The sequence below is a fragment of the Hipposideros armiger genome, unplaced genomic scaffold, assembly GCF_001890085.2.
Source record: "Hipposideros armiger isolate ML-2016 unplaced genomic scaffold, ASM189008v1 scaffold_875, whole genome shotgun sequence".
Classification (NCBI taxonomy): domain Eukaryota; kingdom Metazoa; phylum Chordata; class Mammalia; order Chiroptera; family Hipposideridae; genus Hipposideros; species Hipposideros armiger.
Genome location: NW_017732225.1, coordinates 106,195 through 125,418, shown reverse-complemented (window position 1 = coordinate 125,418; position 19,224 = coordinate 106,195). Strand labels below are relative to the sequence as shown.

The following is a 19,224-nucleotide window of genomic DNA, read 5'->3' as shown; positions in this document are numbered from 1 at the left end:
TGGCAGCCCAGCTCCAGGTTGAGCTGTTGTTCAGCATCTTAGCTGTGGAGGGCAGTGTCACTGGCCCTCATATGTGGGATCTGAACCAGGGCCCTATGGCGTCCCAAGCCAGCTCTTAACTAACGCGCCACTCGGCCGGCCCCAGGGATGGGTTATTGATGCATGCAATAACTACTTCCTATTGTAAGTACTAATTATGTATCAATTATGTGTGCTACAGATATAATCTCCCAGCTTATATCTTGACTTAAACTCTGTTTATGAGAGTTTTTGTCATGGGGAAGTTTTTGATTTAGATATCACCCAATTTATGAATATTTTATTTTATAATTTATGCCTTTTGTTATGTCTAAAATAATATTTTACTAACCCAAAATCATAAAGATATTTTGTGCTATTACCTTTTCAAAGTTTTAAGGTTGCTTTTTCACATTTTGGTCTTTAATCCTCCTGACACTGATCTTTATGTATATACAGTGAGGTTCAGATCTAATTATATTCTTTTCTGTTTATTACTATTCAATGCATTCCCCATTGGTTGGAATGTTTATTGTGTTTAGGTAAAGTTAGTTATCTGCATGGATCTAGTCTCTTCTATGATTTATTTAACTATGCCTAAACAACTGCCACAATGCATGTCAAGAGACTTGTCTAAAACTATTTTATACACACACACACACACACACACACACACACACACAATTGAAATATAAAGAGAGGAAAGGGGTATACCATGCAAATTCTAAGCAAGTAAAAGCTCTTATAGCAATATTCATAGTGTAAAAATTAGGACTTAAAACAAAAAGCAAGAAAGTAACAAAAATAACTTACCACTAACATAAAACAATAACAAAGTTGAATGTACTTAACAACAGAGCCTTGAAATACATAAAATGAAAACTGCCTGAATTACAATGAGAAGTAGTCAAATCTACTAACCTACAAACATAGTATAATACATCTATGTATGAAACTAATAGATTAAGCAGACAAAAAAAGTAGTGAAGATATATGTGTTTGTAATAAAAAACTTAACAAGTTAAATCAAATAGGTTCAGAATTTAATCCATAAGAAATAGAGAATACAAATTATTTTCAAGGAAATATAGAATACAAACAAAAAATTAGTCATTTGTTGGGTCACAAATAAATTCTCAGCAAATTTCAAAGAATCAATATGAGAAACCATATTTCTAGTCATAATGCAAAAAAATTACGAAAAAATATGAAGATAGCCTCCTCCCTACCCTATATTCAGAAACTAAAAATAATTCCTAAATAATTCATGAGTTAAAGAGGAAATCACTATATAAATTATAAAACACGTAAAACTGAATAAAATGAAGCTCCCATGTACAAAAATTTGGAGACTAGGGCCGGCCGAGTGGCGCGATGGTTAAGAACTGGCTTGGGACGCCAGAGGGCCCCGGTTCAGATCCCACATATGAGGGCCAGTGACACTGCCCTCTACAGCTAAGATGCTGAACAACAGCTCAACCTGGAGCTGGGCTTCTGTGAGTCGCTGGCCACGGCAGTGGGTTGCCATGGGCTACCACGTGTAGCCAGCAGCCAGCGTGAGGGCCGTCCAGAAGCCGGCAACTGATCTGCCTCACCGGGGAAGAGCGCAATGATGGTGCCAACTTGGGCCAGTGAAGCAACGTCCTCCACAACTAGACTGAAGAACAAAAGGACAGCAACTTGTCTGTTCCCCTTCCCCCAATTCCCCAGCACTGTTCCCATCCATCCCCCCAATTCCCCAATAAAAATCTTAAAAAAAAAAAAAACTGGAGACTACAGCTAAAGCTATACTCAGAGGGAAACTTTATAGATATATTGGCTAATATATAATATAATAGGTGCTGAATAATGAAATTAGAAAAAGGAAATAAATCTTGAAAAAAACATAAGGAACAAATATTAAAGTTATCAACAGAAACAAATAGAATGGAGACTTAATTTTTCTGGTAATATGGTAGACCCAAGTATTCACACCAACCTTAACACTGAGAACAACTGAAAATTCTGGACCAAAAAAAATTTTTTTTAACATTTTTAAAAATAGATTTTTAAATAATTGAAGATCTAACAAAATAAAGAACCTTCAGATGAAAAGCTAAGTGTAGGCAGAAATTTAGAGAAATGAATGAAGTGCTCAAGCCACTTTTGCCCTGAGGTCATTTGCTCTGCCTTGAATATTTCATTTATCTTTCCTGGAGAATTCCTATTTTTCCTTTAAATCTCAGATCAATTGTAACCTTCCTAAAGGGATAGCCGGACCAGTTTTTTTGTGATATGTATGTTTAGAAAAGTCTGTTACATAATAGGTGCTCAACAAGCATGTGTTGAATGAGAGTATAAGTAAATAAGTGGTGTAAACTGGGGAGGGCCATTGGGTTACAGGGATAATATTTAAAGGGAAGGGTGTCACTTAGGGTTGGGGCAGGCATCTCAGATTCTGTGTTTTCTTACCACGCCAGCAGGGCCTCATCATGTGGTGTAGTCACTTTCAGGTAACGCCCACTTGAGTGCCCAACTAAAGAGTTGCAGGGCAGGGTAGGGGGTTGAGCACAGAACCAGAGCTCACCCGAATCCACATCCCTGTACTGGCAGGTAGGTCCTCTTGTTCCAGTTGACTGGGGGTCAACATTGCAAATCACAGTCTCTTCATCTCCTGTGGGTCCCCGGAAATACCCTTTAAAATCAACTGTGGCCTTTTTCTCTCTCCAGATTCTTTGCAGAACCCCAACTGCCTCGCTGGAGTGGATCAGCCGCACTTGCACTTGGGCCTTCCCAGCCCAGAGCAGGGGGAAGGACAGCAGGTATGTGCCATTCTCCAGATCCTGGACATCCCCAGGGACCCCTGCCTTCAAGTTAGGACCCAGCAGCTGTGCCCGAAACAGATCCCCACCATGGGTCTTGGGTCTGCCCCGGTGGTCTCTGGCGAGAAGGATGGCCTCCAGGTAGCCTCCCAGGGCATAGCTGGCCTGGGCAGGCCCCCTCAGGTGGTAGGTGGAGGCCTGGGGGCTGGTGGAGGCCAAAAAGTCCTCCTTATCTCCTGGGGTCAGAGGCCAGTACAGAAGGTGGGTGAGGTTGGCAAGCTCCTGGGGGAGAGATTCCAAGAGGGAGGGAGATTCTGTGGACTTGGAGGCAGATTTAGAGGCAGGGTGGGGTGCTGGGGGCCAAGGGATGATGCTGTCAGGCCAAGACATCTTGAAATAGATGATCTGTGGATAGAGAAAGGAGAACCTATCAGTGGTTTGTGTTTCCTTCACATTCTTCTTGGAAGGAAATTTCCACTCACCAAAGCTAGACCCCTCTGCCAGGAGTCCTGTCCTGCCTGCACCAGGCTGTCTGTCACTCATCAGCCTAGTGTCTGAGTCATTACCACATTTATTTGAAAGGAGCATCTTGTGTGAAGGTGAAGTTATATCTCTGGATCTCAACTGTCTCCTTATCTCAGACTTATTCCCTCTACCCCTTCCTCCCTCCCCGCAACATACATAGAGATATGTGCAGGTCTGCATCTAACTGTCACATCTCTAGCTTTCCTCACCCATCACAAGTTTTGCTTCCCTTTCAGAACTTGGCATTCTGATTAAGTGTCCTCTTTTTCCTTTCTAGTCCCTCTCTCCCACCACCTTCATCCTAAATTTCCAACAGAGTTGAGAGTGAGCAAACCCATTACTCAATGTTGCTGAGAGTTATAGAAGAAGGAGGTTAGACCATCCCTTAGGGAACTCCCTCTCTAATTGGGCTCAGATTCAACCGCAGAAACCATTGGAAAGTGAGAAGCTATAGAAAGGCACAGACACAGGTGTGAGTTTGAAAAAGAACTGAGACATGGCAGAGTCTTTTCTAAGAAGAAGTGGTATTTGCTATGACAAAGAATCTCCTCCAAGGGCTCAGAGCTCTCTGGTATCATATTCTGAGAAACACAAACTCACAAATACAGGCCAGAGAAGTGTGAGGATCCAAACAGGAAGAGCAGTAGAGAGAGGCCATGTTATGTGTGATCGGGGGTGATAATGGATGTGAGACGGACGGAGCCTATGCACCTGGCCTATCATATACTCACCTACACTCACCAAAAGTCCCCTCTGCTCAGGCAAGTGTTATTCAGAAAAGACAAGTGTCAAAATCCATAGCAGCACATGAAGGGTGTGTTTGAGGCTGCAGCCTCTGATTTGACTGCTGTAGGAGAAAACACTCACAGGACTGGCTCATCACTGGACTGGAGAGGAGCAGGAATCAAAATCACAGAATCTGGGCTCAGATCCAGTGCTGTGTGGTTCTTTGGGATGCTTGGCCCACACAGGCCTGAGGGGTCTTGGTGGAAGTACGAGGGCGGATAATTAAGTACACGGACTCATCCTAGAAAAGTGCTACATACCTCATTGCTAAATATCAATATGGTCACCTTCATAGTACTCCCCTTGGGAAGCTATGCACCGACACCAGCACCTAGTCCACCCTTCAAAACAATTTGAAACTCTTTTTCTGGAATGGCCATCAGAGCTGTCATCGTATTACCCTTGATGTCCTGAATGTCATCAAAATGTCTTCCTTTCAATATTTGCTTTATCTTACGGTAAAGAAAGAAGTCACTGAGGGCCAGATCAGACGAGTAGGGAGGGTGTTCCAACACAGTTATTTGTTTACTGGCTAAAAACGCCCTCACAGACAGTGCCGTGTGAGCTGGTGCATTGTCATGATGCAAGAGCCATAAATTGTTGGCAAAAATTTCAGGTCGTCTAGCTTTTTTTTTTTTTTTTAAACCCTTGGAATTTCCTGAGGGATAAGGGTGATGGGATTGTCTTTTAATGAGGCCACTCTTTTTTTTTTAAGATTTTTATTGGGGAATTGGAGGGATGGGAACAGTGCTGGGGAATTGGGGAAAGGGGAACAGACAAGTTGCTGTTGTTTTGTTCTTCAGTCTAGTTGTGGAGGACGTTGCTTCACTCGCCCAAGTTGGCACAATCATTGCGCTCTTCCCGGGTGAGGCCGATCAGTCACCGGCTTTTGGACGGCCACTCACGGCGGCTGCTGGCCAGTCACGCTGGTTGCTGGCTACATACGGTAGCCCATGGCAACCCACTGCCACAGGGGCTGCAACCTACACCATCGCCGATGACTCACGGCAGCCCAGCTCCAGTTTGAGCTGTTGTTCAGCATCTTAGCTGTGGAGGGCAGTGTCACTGGCCCTCATATGTGGGATCCGAACCGGGGCCCTCTGGCATCCCAAGCCAGTTCTTAACCATCGTGCCACTCGGCCGGCCCTCGTCTAGCTTGTTCATGAAGCTTTTTCAGCACTTCCAAATAGTAAACTTGGTTAACTGTTTGTCCACTTGGTACAAATTCATAATGAATAATTCCTCTGATATAAAAAAAAGTTAACAATATCATTGCAACAAGTTCACTCTTAATTGTCAGATGTTGTACACCTGGTAAGATATCTGGTCCTGATGGGGCCAGTTCACAGATTCTCATCCTGAGCTGGGAGAATATCAGGAGGGCCACTGAACTAGGAGATCACAAATTAGAATGGCTTCCTCTCCAAAGAAGCCAATGCGGTCTTCCAGGTGGATCTCGAGACCCCTTTCTCTCATCTAAGATCAGATAGGGTGAGATCCGTGAATCCCCTAATAGGAAGGGACAGCTCCACGCCCCTGCCCAGCAGGAAGCAGATACAGAAGAAAAGACCTCCTGTCCCTTAACTTCCCATAGAGATTTTATGGGGATCATGTCTCTCAAGGGGAAAACAAGGCAGTTAGAGATAGGCATTGGGTCTCTGCATTCCTGCATATCTAACATCACCCACAGGATGCAACCGCCTGAGTGGCCTCCCCTCTCTGCCTGAAGCTTCTCCTTCTCACTGTAATTCACTTACACCTGTGCAGTAAAGGCCACAACAACCCTCATTATACCATCATTATAATATCATACATATGCCCGGAAGTTCATTAACATCATAACAGACTGAACTCTGGGAAGGAACATGCGCAGTCTAAAAAGATGAGGTAATAGCCTCTTGTCAATCAAGTGGTCCCATGCCCCGAGAGGAACAGTCCATTCTAGAGAAAAAAAGGATAAAAAGTCGAACTCCTGGCCAGTCAGCACCTTTTGAGCTCCTTCTTTTGCTCGGTCCACTCCAAACTATTTGGCGTGTACTTTTTACTCCTAATAATGATGCCCTTGGCCCTGGCCCTTGCCCTTGGCCCTTTGGGCCTTTGAGCTTCTATTTTTGAAGTGTACTTTTTCTTCTAATAAACTGCTCTTTCACTACTTTACCTCGCTATCTCGTTCAATTCTTTGCTCGAGTAGCCAAGAACCTGGACACCTCCAAGGAGGGCCTGCTTTCCGGTAACAATGAGACCAGTACAATTTAGCTGCCTGGGGGAGAGCAAGGACCACTAGTTTAGGCTAGTAGTTACTGTAAGGGTGAAATTCAGGAAATCAATAATGCATTTAAACTTAGCTAGTTTGCAGTTTAACTCACTGCATAGCTTGCTATCTAACCACCTGTAGCGAAACTTTGCAGTTTGATCCATCCTGATATTCATCTGTTTTCTCCTTGTTTCTCTTCTCACTGATTGAGGAACGCTGTTCCCTTTCTCAAGGCTACCCAAACCTTATTAATTAACAACATACTAACCTGGGAAGGAGCAATTTCTTAATTCTCTGGCACTGGGACACTGGAATCCAATTTACAATTCCCTTGCAGCTTTTACTGGTGACACTTTAAAGTCCCAGGCCTCCATGGCCAAGTCTGGAGTCTGGAGATAACTGTTAGGCCATAATTAGGCCAGGAGCAGAAACCTTCTGTATCTTAAAAAAAAGCCTTTTTGTGTTGCTTTGTACCTTGAACCTGCCAACTGGTATTTGCCTTAGGCCTGGAGAAGCTGCCTGGAATGTAGAAACCATCTTATCCTAAGTATCATCTTGTCTTGCTTTGTGCTTTGTACTTTTTACCTGCCGGCTTGTGTTAGTCTCCTAGGGGCTTATGATCAGCAGGCCTGGGCAGTCCAGATGGTGACCTGGGGGCCAGAATGTGGAACCGGAGGGCTTGGTCATGCCCCAAAACCCTTTGTAGTCAGAGACAATGCTACAAAAAAGACCCTGAAGCATTGAAGGGGGAACAGAGCCATTTACCCCCTCCTATAAAACTTCAGGTCTTTTCTAGCCTGACCTCCCACAGCTCAAACACTCCAAATAAATGCTAATAGACCAATTTTGTTCTCCCTTGACTCATTCCTCTGCCAAGTCTAACAATAACACCATCTTCAAACAGACCAGATCCCAGGAAAGATGTCAGCTCTCAAACCTGCCTAACCAACTCCCCCTTTCCTTTATAAGAAAAAGTTAACCTGAAGTTAGTGCAGTTTCCCACTCTCAGGCTCTGGACTCTGCCCCGGCGACACCCGCACTCCCGCTGGTGTTAACCGCGGCAGCAGTCATCTTTGGACACAGCCATGGGCATTCTCTCTCTGCTCTAACTTTAATAAAAATTTCCTTCTTAGAGTCTGTGAATGCTTTCACATTTTGTGAATGACCAGGGGTTAATTCCACACCACGACGGTTACCATAGCTCCTCCTCCTGGTTGTTGTGCACAGCTCCCTGTGCTGCGTGAAAGAAGCCAGTCACAATAGACAAATATCGCATGATTGATTCCCTTTATGTGACGTATCTAAAATCATCAAATTTATAGAATGGAAGAGTGGAATGGTGTTTGCCAGGAGCTAGGGAGAGGGAGAAATGGGGAGTTACAAATTAACGGGTAGAAAGTTTCAGTTAAGCAAGAGGAGTTAAGTGCTACAGATCTGCTGTACAACACTATACCTGTAATACCGTGTTGTATACTTTAAGAAATTGTTAAGCAGGTAGATCTTATGTTAAGTGTTCTTATCACAATAAAATAAAATTTAAAAATTAAAAATAATTTCTTTTAATCAAAAGACACTATTAGAGTGTCATGACACAAAGCTGGAGAAGATATTTGCAACATGCACAACAAATGAAGGAACTTGTATCCAAAATCTATAAAGAATTTCTACAAATTAATAAGGAACAACAGACAAGTCAATTACAAATGGATAGCAGATACTTTAATAGCACTTTACAACAGAGAAAATTCAAATGACCAATAAATATGTGAACAGGTGCTCAGCTAAATTGGTAAGAAAAGGAATGCAAATTAAAACCACAGTGAAATACCTTTACATATTCAAAGAAAGGCTACAACCAAACGACAGACAATACCAAGGTTACTGAGGATCTGAAGCAACTGAATCTCTCAGATCGTGCTGGTGAGAGCATAAATCGTGAAAACCACTTTGGAAAACTATTTGGCAGTATGTACTAAAATTTAATGGGTGCATACCTGAGGACGTAGCAATTTATCTTGTATATCCAACAGAAAGACATGCAGATGTGCATTGAGCTATATTTAAAATAGCAAAAAAACAAACAAACAAACCCCAGAAAACCAAAAAACCAAATGTCCATCAACAGTAGAATGGGTAAATATATTGTCATATATTCATACACTGGAGTACTAGAAGGAAGTGAAAATTAACAAATAATAGCCTTACGCTACAACAAAATACTTCCTCAGGTGCTCTCCCTTTAATCTCTCCCACATAACTATAATGATGTTTATGATTTCCATATAAGTTCTATATCATCCCTAAAATGTATCCATCAAATATATATGTACATACACAGACACACACACACAAATGTGTATATAGACGAGCCTCACAAAAATATTGAATGAAAGTAGACACACATAAAAGAGTCCATAGTGTATGATTGCATTTTTATAAAATGTAAAATCATGCAAAAATAAACTATAATGTTTATAGTTGAAAAGAAGAGAGGGTAGTAGTGACAGAGAGGGAGGCAAAAGAGGAAGCTTCTGGGTGTACCGATGATTTTTATTTTTTGACTTGAGTGATGATTATGCGGGTCTGTCATCTTTTATTTAGTTGAGCACTATTAAGACAGGTTACTTAGTGTAACAACTAGGCAGTTAGAAATTCCCGGGTAGGATGAGCAGAAAATAAACATATCTCCAAGACCCCTGCTCTCAGCCCTGACCCCAAAAAGCCACAGCCCTGAGACAATTTACTCCTTCCTGACCAGGGACATCAATTACATCCTGAGCCAACTAAAACTATCCTAAAAAGGCTCCTCCAGGCTGAAACAGCCAACGAAATAAATCTAACCCGTTGAAGCAGGAGCCAGTTTTCTCCCCAGATAGGCTAGTTAAAGCATATAAACAGAAGCCTCCCGAGCTCCTAGTCAGCAGGTATTCCAACTTTCCAGATGCCCCCTCTCACTTAGAGAGCTGTATCTCTTTGCTTTAATAAACTGTCCTTTTCTGCAACTTTGCTTCTCTGGTCCCTGTCTCCATTCTTCGGTACTGTGACACCAAGATCCCAGCGTCAATACATAAAACATCCTGCATCACTATGATTTGTATATTTTTTATGTATAATTCAACTTTTTTTTTTTTTTTTTTAGCTGAGCCATCCTGCCACCTATTGGAAGCTCAGCGGCTGCTCAGCTCGGGCCGGAACCGCTGTTGCTCAGAGCTCAAACTCTTGAGCGAGCTCTTAACCAACTGAGCCACTCGGCTGACCCTCAACTTTTTTTTTTAAATGTGGAACGTTTTGGCTGCTGCACCAAGATGTCTCACTCTCTCACAATGAAAGGTTATTCTGGAAATGAAACGAACACATTATTTGCACCTGGTTATTAAGGGATTAGGGTTTCTGTGCCAAACTCATTCATGCTCTTAGAATAAAGACCAATTATGAACCTATCTTGCCAGGTCAACTGCTTTTTCATAGAGACCAGAAATCCATATTTTCATATGAAATCTCCCACTGTTTAATATTAAATATCAATAATCCAGGCCGGCCGAGTGGTGCATTGGTTAAGAGCTCGCTTGGGATGCCAGAGGGCCCTGGTTCGGATCCCACATATGAGGGCCAGTGACGCTGCGCCCTCTACAGCTAAGATGCTGAACAACAGCTCAACCTGGAGCTGGGCTGCCATGAGTGGCACATGACTGCAGTGGGTTGCCATGAGCTACCGTGTGTAGCCAGCAGCCAGCGTGAGTGGCCCTTAAGCTGCTGTGAGCGGCCATCCAGAAGCCAGCAACTGATCTACCTTGCCCGGGAAGAGCGCAATGATGGTGCCAACTTGGGCCAGTGAAGCAACGTCCTCCACATCTAGACTGAAGAACAAAAAGACAGCAACTTGTCTGTTCCCCTTCCCCCAATTCCCCAATAAAAATCTAAATAAATAAATAAATAAATAAATAAATAAATAAATAAATAAATACCAATAATCCACTTAACTGTTTTAATCCTGAATTGAAACAGGCCAAACAACATGCATCTATAGCTACATTAAGCACCACAACTCCAGTTTTGACCTATGGACAAAAAGGGAAAAGCCTTCTCCTGGTCGTATTCTTACCTTTTCACCTTCGCTGAGTTCCCAAATGACACAACAAAGGTCCCTCTAGCCAATTGCCCACTCTTTCCAGACAGAAATCTTTTTTTGCTGAATCCCTGCCTCTTTTTCTCTGTGCTAAAAAGCAGGACTGGGCACCATAAACTTCTATCTCTTCCTCTTACACTTCAATAGAAAGGGTGAGAGAGGGCCGTCCAAGTGGTGTGTTGGTTAAGAGCTCGCTTGGGACGCCAGAGGGCCCCGGTTCAGATCCCACATATGAGGGTCAGTGACACTGCCCTCCACAGCTAAGATGCTGAACAATAGCTCAACCTGGAGCTGGGCTGCTGTGAGTTGCTGGCGATGGCATAGGCTGCAGCCCCTGCTGCAGTGGGTTGCCATAAGCTACCGTATATAGCCAGCAGCCAGCGTGAGCAGCCAGCAGCCACTGTGAGTGGCCGTCCAGAAGCCGATGACCGATCTGCCTTGCCCGGGAACAGCGCAATAATGGTGCCAACTTGGGCCAGTGAAGCAAAGTCCTCCACAACTAGACTGAAGAACAAAAGGACAGCAACTTGTCTGTTCCCATCCCTCAATTCCCCAATAAAAATCTTAAAAAAGAAAGAAAGAAAGAAAGAAAGAAAGAAAGAAAGAAAGAAAGAAAGAAAGAAAGGGTGAGAGGGATAAGAATAATGTGAATTGCTTATTTTTTTCCCCACTGGGGTTTCCCTGAGCAATCTCTTCCAGGTTTGTGTTTCTAATTCCCTCATAGACCCCAACACCCAACCACTCACCATCCTCCTACAGATGACATCCCACCTTGCAATTGCTGATGTTGGAGTAACCGAAGGGCAGAGAGGAGATTGAAAGCTCCCTCAGGCCCCTCTCCCAGATTAAGGCAGTAATCAATCCAAACTTGTGGTTACATAATGAGAGAACAAATGAACCAGCGATGAGAGGGAGCAGAGGCAAGGATAGTACTCACCCAGACCAGAAAAATCAACCCCACAATCAGAATCTTGTGCCCCTTGCATTGCACCATGAATGGACCCATGGCAGTCTAGATTCTGCTCTGAAATATCCAGTATGAACAAGAGACCCAGGTGGAGCATAAAATGATAAATGTTTATAATAGCCCCTCCCAATTATAAAGAGTTTGTTAACTCTGGTAACTTTCTAAGAGAGGTACATTGTTCTGCCGGATACTGAAAACTATTTCAGGCCCTGTGTCTAAATTCACCTTTCTAAGCCCTAGGTTTCCCGCAGAGTTTAGAGTCTCACTTTCTGGACTTTGAAATCATTGCAGCTTCCCGTAAGCGGGTAAATTCTATTTGGGGATACCAAGGACACCTTTGGGTCTTTGCACTAATGACCTCTTTCACAATTATTTTAGATAATAATTCACCATACCCAAAAGTCATCAGTGAAAGAACTTACATTTTGTCATTCACTTGCAAATTTTCATAAAAGTGTATTTGGTGTTCATTGTAGTGTTTTTATTGATATATTGTAAGTCCACAATGTTTCCACAATGTTTGGGCATGAGGGAGGAGAGGGCATCTACTTGAGAGTGTCAGCATGGGTTATTCCAGAGGATAATGAAGAGGTGACTGAGGTCCGCAAGAGTCAGGGCGGGATTCAGCATGTGTCAGTGCCCAGTGCCCTGAAATACATAAGATGAAATAATATAAGGCAGAATAGAGAGCTGGGATATCAAATCAAAAGAAAAAGAATACAAATATGCCAAAACAACGACCAATTGTTATTGTTGATAAAACTTCAATCTGGTTTTGAGACTCTGAATCACCTGGAGTAAAAAAAGGGACAGTGAAAACTGTATGGGTATTTCACAACCTCCAGTCATGTACTAGGAATTTCACATGATTTTGTCATATACATATCGTGTTTACACTATGTTTTACTTACTGTTTTTTCTTAAACTTACTCATTGTAAAAATTCAAAGACAAAAATAATAGAAAAGCAATAATATCTACAAAAGTAAAGGTGTAGGTATATATTTTATTTATGAAAATTTCAACTTACAGAGAAGTGTAAGAAAATAACAACAAAATGCCCACCACCCAGCTCTATCAATTTGTAGTTTGCTATACACAGCTCAGATTTGTGTAAAGAAATGAAATATATCCTCAATTGCTCTCCCTTCAATCTCTTCCAGATAACCATTATGATGTTTATGATTTTCATATAAGTTCTATATCAACCCTAAAATGTATCCATCGAATATATACATAAATGTATATTCCCGTATACACACAAAAGATGTGTGTATATGTACTTATATATAATATGATTGTCTTTGCTTGACGAACAACAAAATATCTCTTTCTGCAATTTTTTTCAATATGATTTTGAGATTTATTCCTGTTGCTATATGTAGCTCCGGTTTCTTTCTTCTTTTTTTTAAAGATTTTATTGAGGAATTGGGGGAGGGGAATAGCGCTGGGGAATCGGGAGAAGGGGAACAGACAAGTTGCTGTCCTTTTGTTCTTCTGTCTAGTTGTGGAGGACGTGGCTTCACTGGCCCACGTTGATATTATTACTGTGCTCTTCCCGGGTGAGGCAGTCGCTCACCAGACATTGGATGGTCGTTCACGGCAGCTCTCACCCGCTGCCGGCCAGCCCCACTGTAGCCTACGCTGTTGCCCGCAACTCATGACAGCCCAGCTCCAAGTCGAGCTGTTGTTCACCATCTTAGCTGTAGAGGGCAGTGTCATTGGCCCTCATGTGGGATCCGAACTGGGGCCCTGCTGCTCAGAGCTGGCATCCCTAGCCAACTCTTAACCAATGCACCACTCAGCCTGCCCAGCTCTGGTTTCTTACTCAGCCCCTTCCTTGTTTCTCACCCCTCTCCCTCTTTCTGCAGTGGCCACCAAATTTGGCTGCCTTACTACCTCTTGTGGGTGGTTTGGATGAAGGGGAGGTGTGGATGAAGGGGAGGGAGAGTTATCTGGAAAAGAGATAGATGGAAATTATGTTTGTAGACCTGAATTTTGTTTTATTTGCTTTTGTTTTGTCTAATTTTGAGACAATATGGCTCCAGTTTATGAACATGTTCTTAGCTTGGAGGTTCCTAATAGCAGCTCTAAGTTGAGATTTCAGGGACTGAATAGAGGATGAGTTGATAGTATCAAACACAAGTAATATAGAGCTATTCCTCCACAAATGCAAGAAAATGGTATTTAATAAGTCCACAGTGGTGCCAATGAACCAACTGGACTCCCATTCATTTAATCCCCATGGGGTCATGTGCACTAGCAGCTCTGGGAATTTATACATCTTCATTTTACCACCAGGATCCTTTAAATACAAATGCCTGCCCCAACCAATGCACACTCACCTTCTAATGAAGCCAGGAAAAGAGCCCCTCCTCACCCTAGCTCCCAGTCAGCTTAGTCACTTAGCTGTCACTGACTGGCTGGCCCTGGCCTTGGTCCTCTGCTACTCCTCTGAGATCACATTTGCCCACCCTCACCTGCCTCACTTCCAGATCCACATTTTTGACCAGGAGTGGAAGTCAAACTAATAATTTTTCATGGTCTTTCAGATCCCACTGCAAGTAGCTCCTGCTATCTGTCAGCCACCATGTCCTTCCTTTCACTTCTAAACAATGTCGGCTCCTGACTCAATCTCTCCAATTCAATACCTGTCCTAACACTCAGCAACTTCAAAATCCATGTAGGTGAACCTTTCAACACATGGCATTTCAGTTCTGGAAGCTGCTCCCCACCAGTGACCTTGTCATCCAGGCTTTCTCAGCCATTCACCCAAGGCGGACCATTGCACACCTGAATCTCTGTCTTCAAACTCCAAATACCCTATCTCATCCTCTCTCTCAGGCAATGATCATGGGTCCCACTTCTGAAAAAATTTCACAGACTCCTCCACCCACAGTCTATCCACCTAACAGCATCTGTATCCATATTATCAGCCTGCCCATCTCTTACCATGGATTAACTGTCTATAGTCTTATCTAACCCTTTGCTAGACCCTATCCTTTCTCACCTTCACAAGGCCATCACCCTAGAAATTCTCTTCACTCTTTCTCTTGTGCAGATATTACAATGGTCTGTGGCCTTCCAAAGGGCCACAGTACATAAACAAATATGTTATATCTATGGTATTAAAATTTTATGGAAGGTTAGCAATTAGGAAAATAAAATCTAAAAAGATTCCTAAGGAGAGACTTTTAAGAGGTTAACAACCACTAATTCAGAGGGAAAATCAAAATTTTACATGGCCCTACATAACGTGGTCCCCATTACCTCCCTGAATTCATCTCCTTCTAGTCTCCCACTTGATCATCCAGCTCCAACCACATTGGCCTCTTCAGTGATTCTCAAGTACATTAGGCGTACATGTCATCCACACCCATCCTTCTACACCTTCCCACTCGACTTTTTAAAAAATGTTTATATTAAAGTTTAATATACATACAGGAAAAGTTCATAAGTGTACAATTCACTAAATTTTCACGAACTGAATGCACACAAAACACCAGCATCCTGATCAAAAACCATCATTAGCAATGCCCAGAAATACCTCACTTGTTAAGTCTTCAACTTTTCCCCCATGGATAATCATCATCCTGATTTCTAACAATATAAATTAGTCTTGCCTGTTTTTGTACTTTACATAAATAGAATCACACAGAATGTACTCTTTTGTGATTGACTTCTTCCACTCAACATCAAGTTTGTGCAATTCATTCATGTGGTTGTGTATGATTTTAGTTAATTCATTCTCATTGCTTTTTAGTGTTCTATTGTGTGAATGTGACACAACTTATCCATTCAACCATTGATGGGCATTTGGATAGTTTCCAATTTTGAGTTATTAGAAATAAAGTTTCTACAAATATTCTAATACATGTCTTTGGTGAGCATATATACATATTTCTGTTGGGTATATACCTTGGGGTGAAATTTCTGGGTCATAAACCTACTTCATTTTTTAAAAGATTTTTCAAAGTTATTAAATCTTTCATGCATTAAAAACATATAGATATAGATATATAGATATCTATATATACCAGGGGTGCCAAAAAATGTACACATTTTAAGAGACATTATCTATGTATTACTTTTTGAAGTTGAATTGAATTACAGTAGTAATTTAATGTGTAGTATGACATTAAAGATGGTGTTAATCAGTGAATGCTAGTGTCATTCACTGTTTACAATTTTGTTCATTTCTATTAAATTTATTTGGGTGACATTGGTTAGTAAAATTATATAGGCTTTAAGTGTACAATTCTATAATACACCATCTAAATATTGCATTGTGTGTTTACCCAGAGTTTATTCTCCTTCTATCACCATATATTTGACCTCCATTTACCCTCTTCAGCCATCCCCCACTCCACCCTTACCCTCTGATAACCACCAAACTGTTGTCTCTGTCTATGAGTTTTTGTTTGTTTGTTTGCATTGTTTGCTTGTTGCTTTCAGTTTTATATCTCACATATCAGTGAAGTCATATGGTTCTCGACTTTTTCTGTCTGACTTATTTTGTTTAGCATGATAATCTTAGGATCCATCCATCCATGTTGTTGCAAATGGCAATATTTCATCTTTTCTTATGGCTGAGAAATGTCCCATTATTTATATCTATATCTATATCATCTATAACTATATCTATCTATATCTATATCCAGCAATTGGATAAAGAAGATGTTGTAGATATTACATATAACACATATAATACACTACATATAACATACATATTATACATATATTATATATAACATGTATAACATGTAACACTTACATATATCATATATATTTTATATACATAATATACATATAACATACATTATATATATCCAGCAATTGGACAAAGAAGTTGTGGCACATATATGCATTATATATATTATATATAATATAATACACATATATACCACATCCCCCCCACCCAACTGCTGGATATATATATATATATATATATATATATATATATATATATATGTTTTTTTGTTTTGTTTGTTTTGTTTTTAGTTTCAGGTGTACAAAACAATGCAATAGTTATACTTTTCACCCCTCACAAAGTGACAACCTCCCTCCCCTAATCCACTGCCTCCCCCAAACATCATACATATCTATTACAATTCCATTGACTCCACTTCCCACATTATACTTCACATCCCATGACTATATATACATTAAATTATAGTTGACATACAATATTATTCAACTTCAGCTTCAGGTGTACTTCAGTGCAATGGTCAAGTGCAGTGGTCAAGCCTCTACACCGTCCATAAAGTGGTCTCCTTAACAAGACATGTATCCATCTGATACCTAACAAAATATTTACAACATTATTGATTATATTCCCCAAACTGTATTTCATATCCCTGTGGCAATATTGTAGTTATCAATTTATGCTGTCTTTTCCCTTCCCCTTCTTTCTCATCTAGCAACCATCTAGCAACCATCCGTTTTTCCTCTATATCTCTGACACTATTTTTGTCTACTTTGCTTATTTATTCAGTTCTTCAGATCCCACATATAAGTGAGCTCATACAGTATTTGTCTTTCTCCGACTGATTTATTTCATTTAGCATAATGTTCGCTAGGTCCATCCATATCGTTGCAAATGGTAAGATTTCATTCTTCTTTATAGCAGAGTAATACTCCATTGAATAAATGTACCACAGCTTCTTAATCCAGTCATCTACCTATGGGCATTTCAGTTGTTTCCAAGTCTTGGCTATTGTAAATAGCGCTGCAATAAACATAAGGATGCATATATTTTTTCAAATTAGCGTTTTGGGTTTCTCTGAATAGATACCTAAGAGTGGAATTGCTGAGTCATAAGGTAATTCCAGTTCCAGTTTTTTGAGATACCTTCATACTGATTTCCATAGTGGCTGCACCAATCTGCAATCCCACCAACAGTGCACCAGGGTTCCCTTTTTCCCAAAACCTCACCAGCACTTGTTGCTTGTTGATTTATTGATGATAGCCATTCTGACCAGAGTGAGGTGCTATTTCCTTGTGGTTTTAATTTGCATTTCTCTAATGATTAGTGAGGTTGAGCATTTTTTCATATGCTTACTGGCCATCTGTAAGTCCTCTTTAGAGAAATGTATTTTCATGTCTTTTGCCCATTTTTAATTGGGTTGTTTGTTTTTTTGGTGTTGAGTTGTATGAGTTTTTTATAAATTTTGAAAATTAACCCCTTATCAATGTATCATTGGCAAATATCTTCTCCCATCCAGTAGGGTGCCTTTTTTGTTTTATTGATGGTTTCCTTTGCTGTAAAAAAACTTTTAAGTTTGATGTAATCCCATATGTTTATTTTTTTTCTTCCCTTGCTAAGGGGATACATCAGTAAAAATATTACTAAGGGTAATGTCTGCAAAATTTACTTCCTATATTTTCTTCTAGGAGTTTTACGGTTTCAGGTGTTACATTTAAGTCTTCAATCTATTTTGAATTTGTTCTCATATATGGAGTGAGAAGGTGGTCCAGTTTCATTTTTTTGCATGTGTCAGTCCAATTTCCCCAGCACGATTTATTAAATAAACTATCTTGACCCCAACGTAAATTCTTCCTTCCATTGTCATAGATTAAGTGACCATATAGGAATGGATTTATTTCTGGGCTCTCTATTCTGTTCCATTGATCTATGTGTCTGTTTTTATGCCAGTACCATACTGTTTTGATTACTATAGACTTGTATGAACGAGACCAGCTTGCTCAACAGAACACCCCTGGCTGTCAGCCAGGAGCTCACCGAACAGATCCCTGAGAGCATTGGGTGGGAGATGAGAAATAAAGAGAAGAGAGACAAAGTGCAGGGACAGGGGGGACTCAGTCTCCTGGTGGCAAAACTGAGACCTCGTTTATTGGGCATACACGATTCTTAAGGGGAAGCTATTTCCTCATTTTAGGGAGCGATTCCCTAAAGCTAAAACGTATGGGATTAGTAGAAACAATTTCTCCTCAGCAACAAGCTATGTTATACACAATATAAACCAATGATATAGCTAGGCAAGGTTAAACTGAGGCAAATAGAAACTGTCTACAAGTCCACAGTACAAAGTCCCAAGCATGTGAAGCAGTTCCATGGTGGAAAGTCCCAGAGTGGTGATGTATGTTGAAACTGCAAGTCCACAGTCCATGAGCAACTGAGTCCCCTAGTCCATAAGCTTTTCCTATCAGCAAGCTGGGGCCTTTACTCTTTGCCATTGTGTTTTCTGGAAGCAGTTTAAGGCAGAAGCACTGTCCCACAGGTCCCCACCAAACTGCTCCAAGGCTGCTCACACCAGACATGTATCTACCTGAAGACCCAAGCTTGCCAACCTAAAGCCTCAGTGTCCCTGGCTGATCCCAACCAGCTCCCAACACTTGTAGTATGACTTGATGTTGGGTAGCATGATACCTCCCACTTTGTTCTTATTTCTCAAGATTGCCATGGCTATTCAGGGTCTTTTATGGTTCCATATAAAGTTTAGGATTATATGCTCTATTTCTGAGAAAAATATCCTTGATAGTTTGATAGGAATTGAGTTGAATCTATATATTGCCTTAGGTAGTATAAACATCTTAACTATATTAATTCTTCCTATTCATGAACGTGGTATGTATTTCCATTTATTTGTATCTTCTTTGATTTCTCTCTTCGGTGTCTTATAATTTTCTGAGTACAGGTCTTTTACTTCTTTGGTTAAATTTATTCCTAGGTATTTTATTGTTTTGAAGCAATTGTAAATGAGATTGATTTTTTTATTTCTTCGTCT

At 40.9% G+C, this 19,224-nt stretch overlaps 1 protein-coding gene across 1 annotated transcript in view; it reads right to left on the bottom strand.

Annotated features, from left to right (window-relative positions):
* Positions 1–11,743, bottom strand: part of LOC109374908 (NXPE family member 3-like) — a 34,526-nt gene extending 22,783 nt beyond the window's left edge. Inside the window, exons 1-2 of the mRNA XM_019629882.1 lie at positions 11,448–11,743; positions 2,470–3,224 (exon numbers count right to left, since the gene is read on the bottom strand). Coding sequence (XP_019485427.1) covers positions 2,470–3,224; positions 11,448–11,516 — 824 coding nt within the window. The 5' untranslated portion in view covers positions 11,517–11,743. The remainder of the gene's footprint in view (positions 1–2,469; positions 3,225–11,447) is intronic.
* Positions 11,744–19,224: the final 7,481 nt, after the last annotated feature.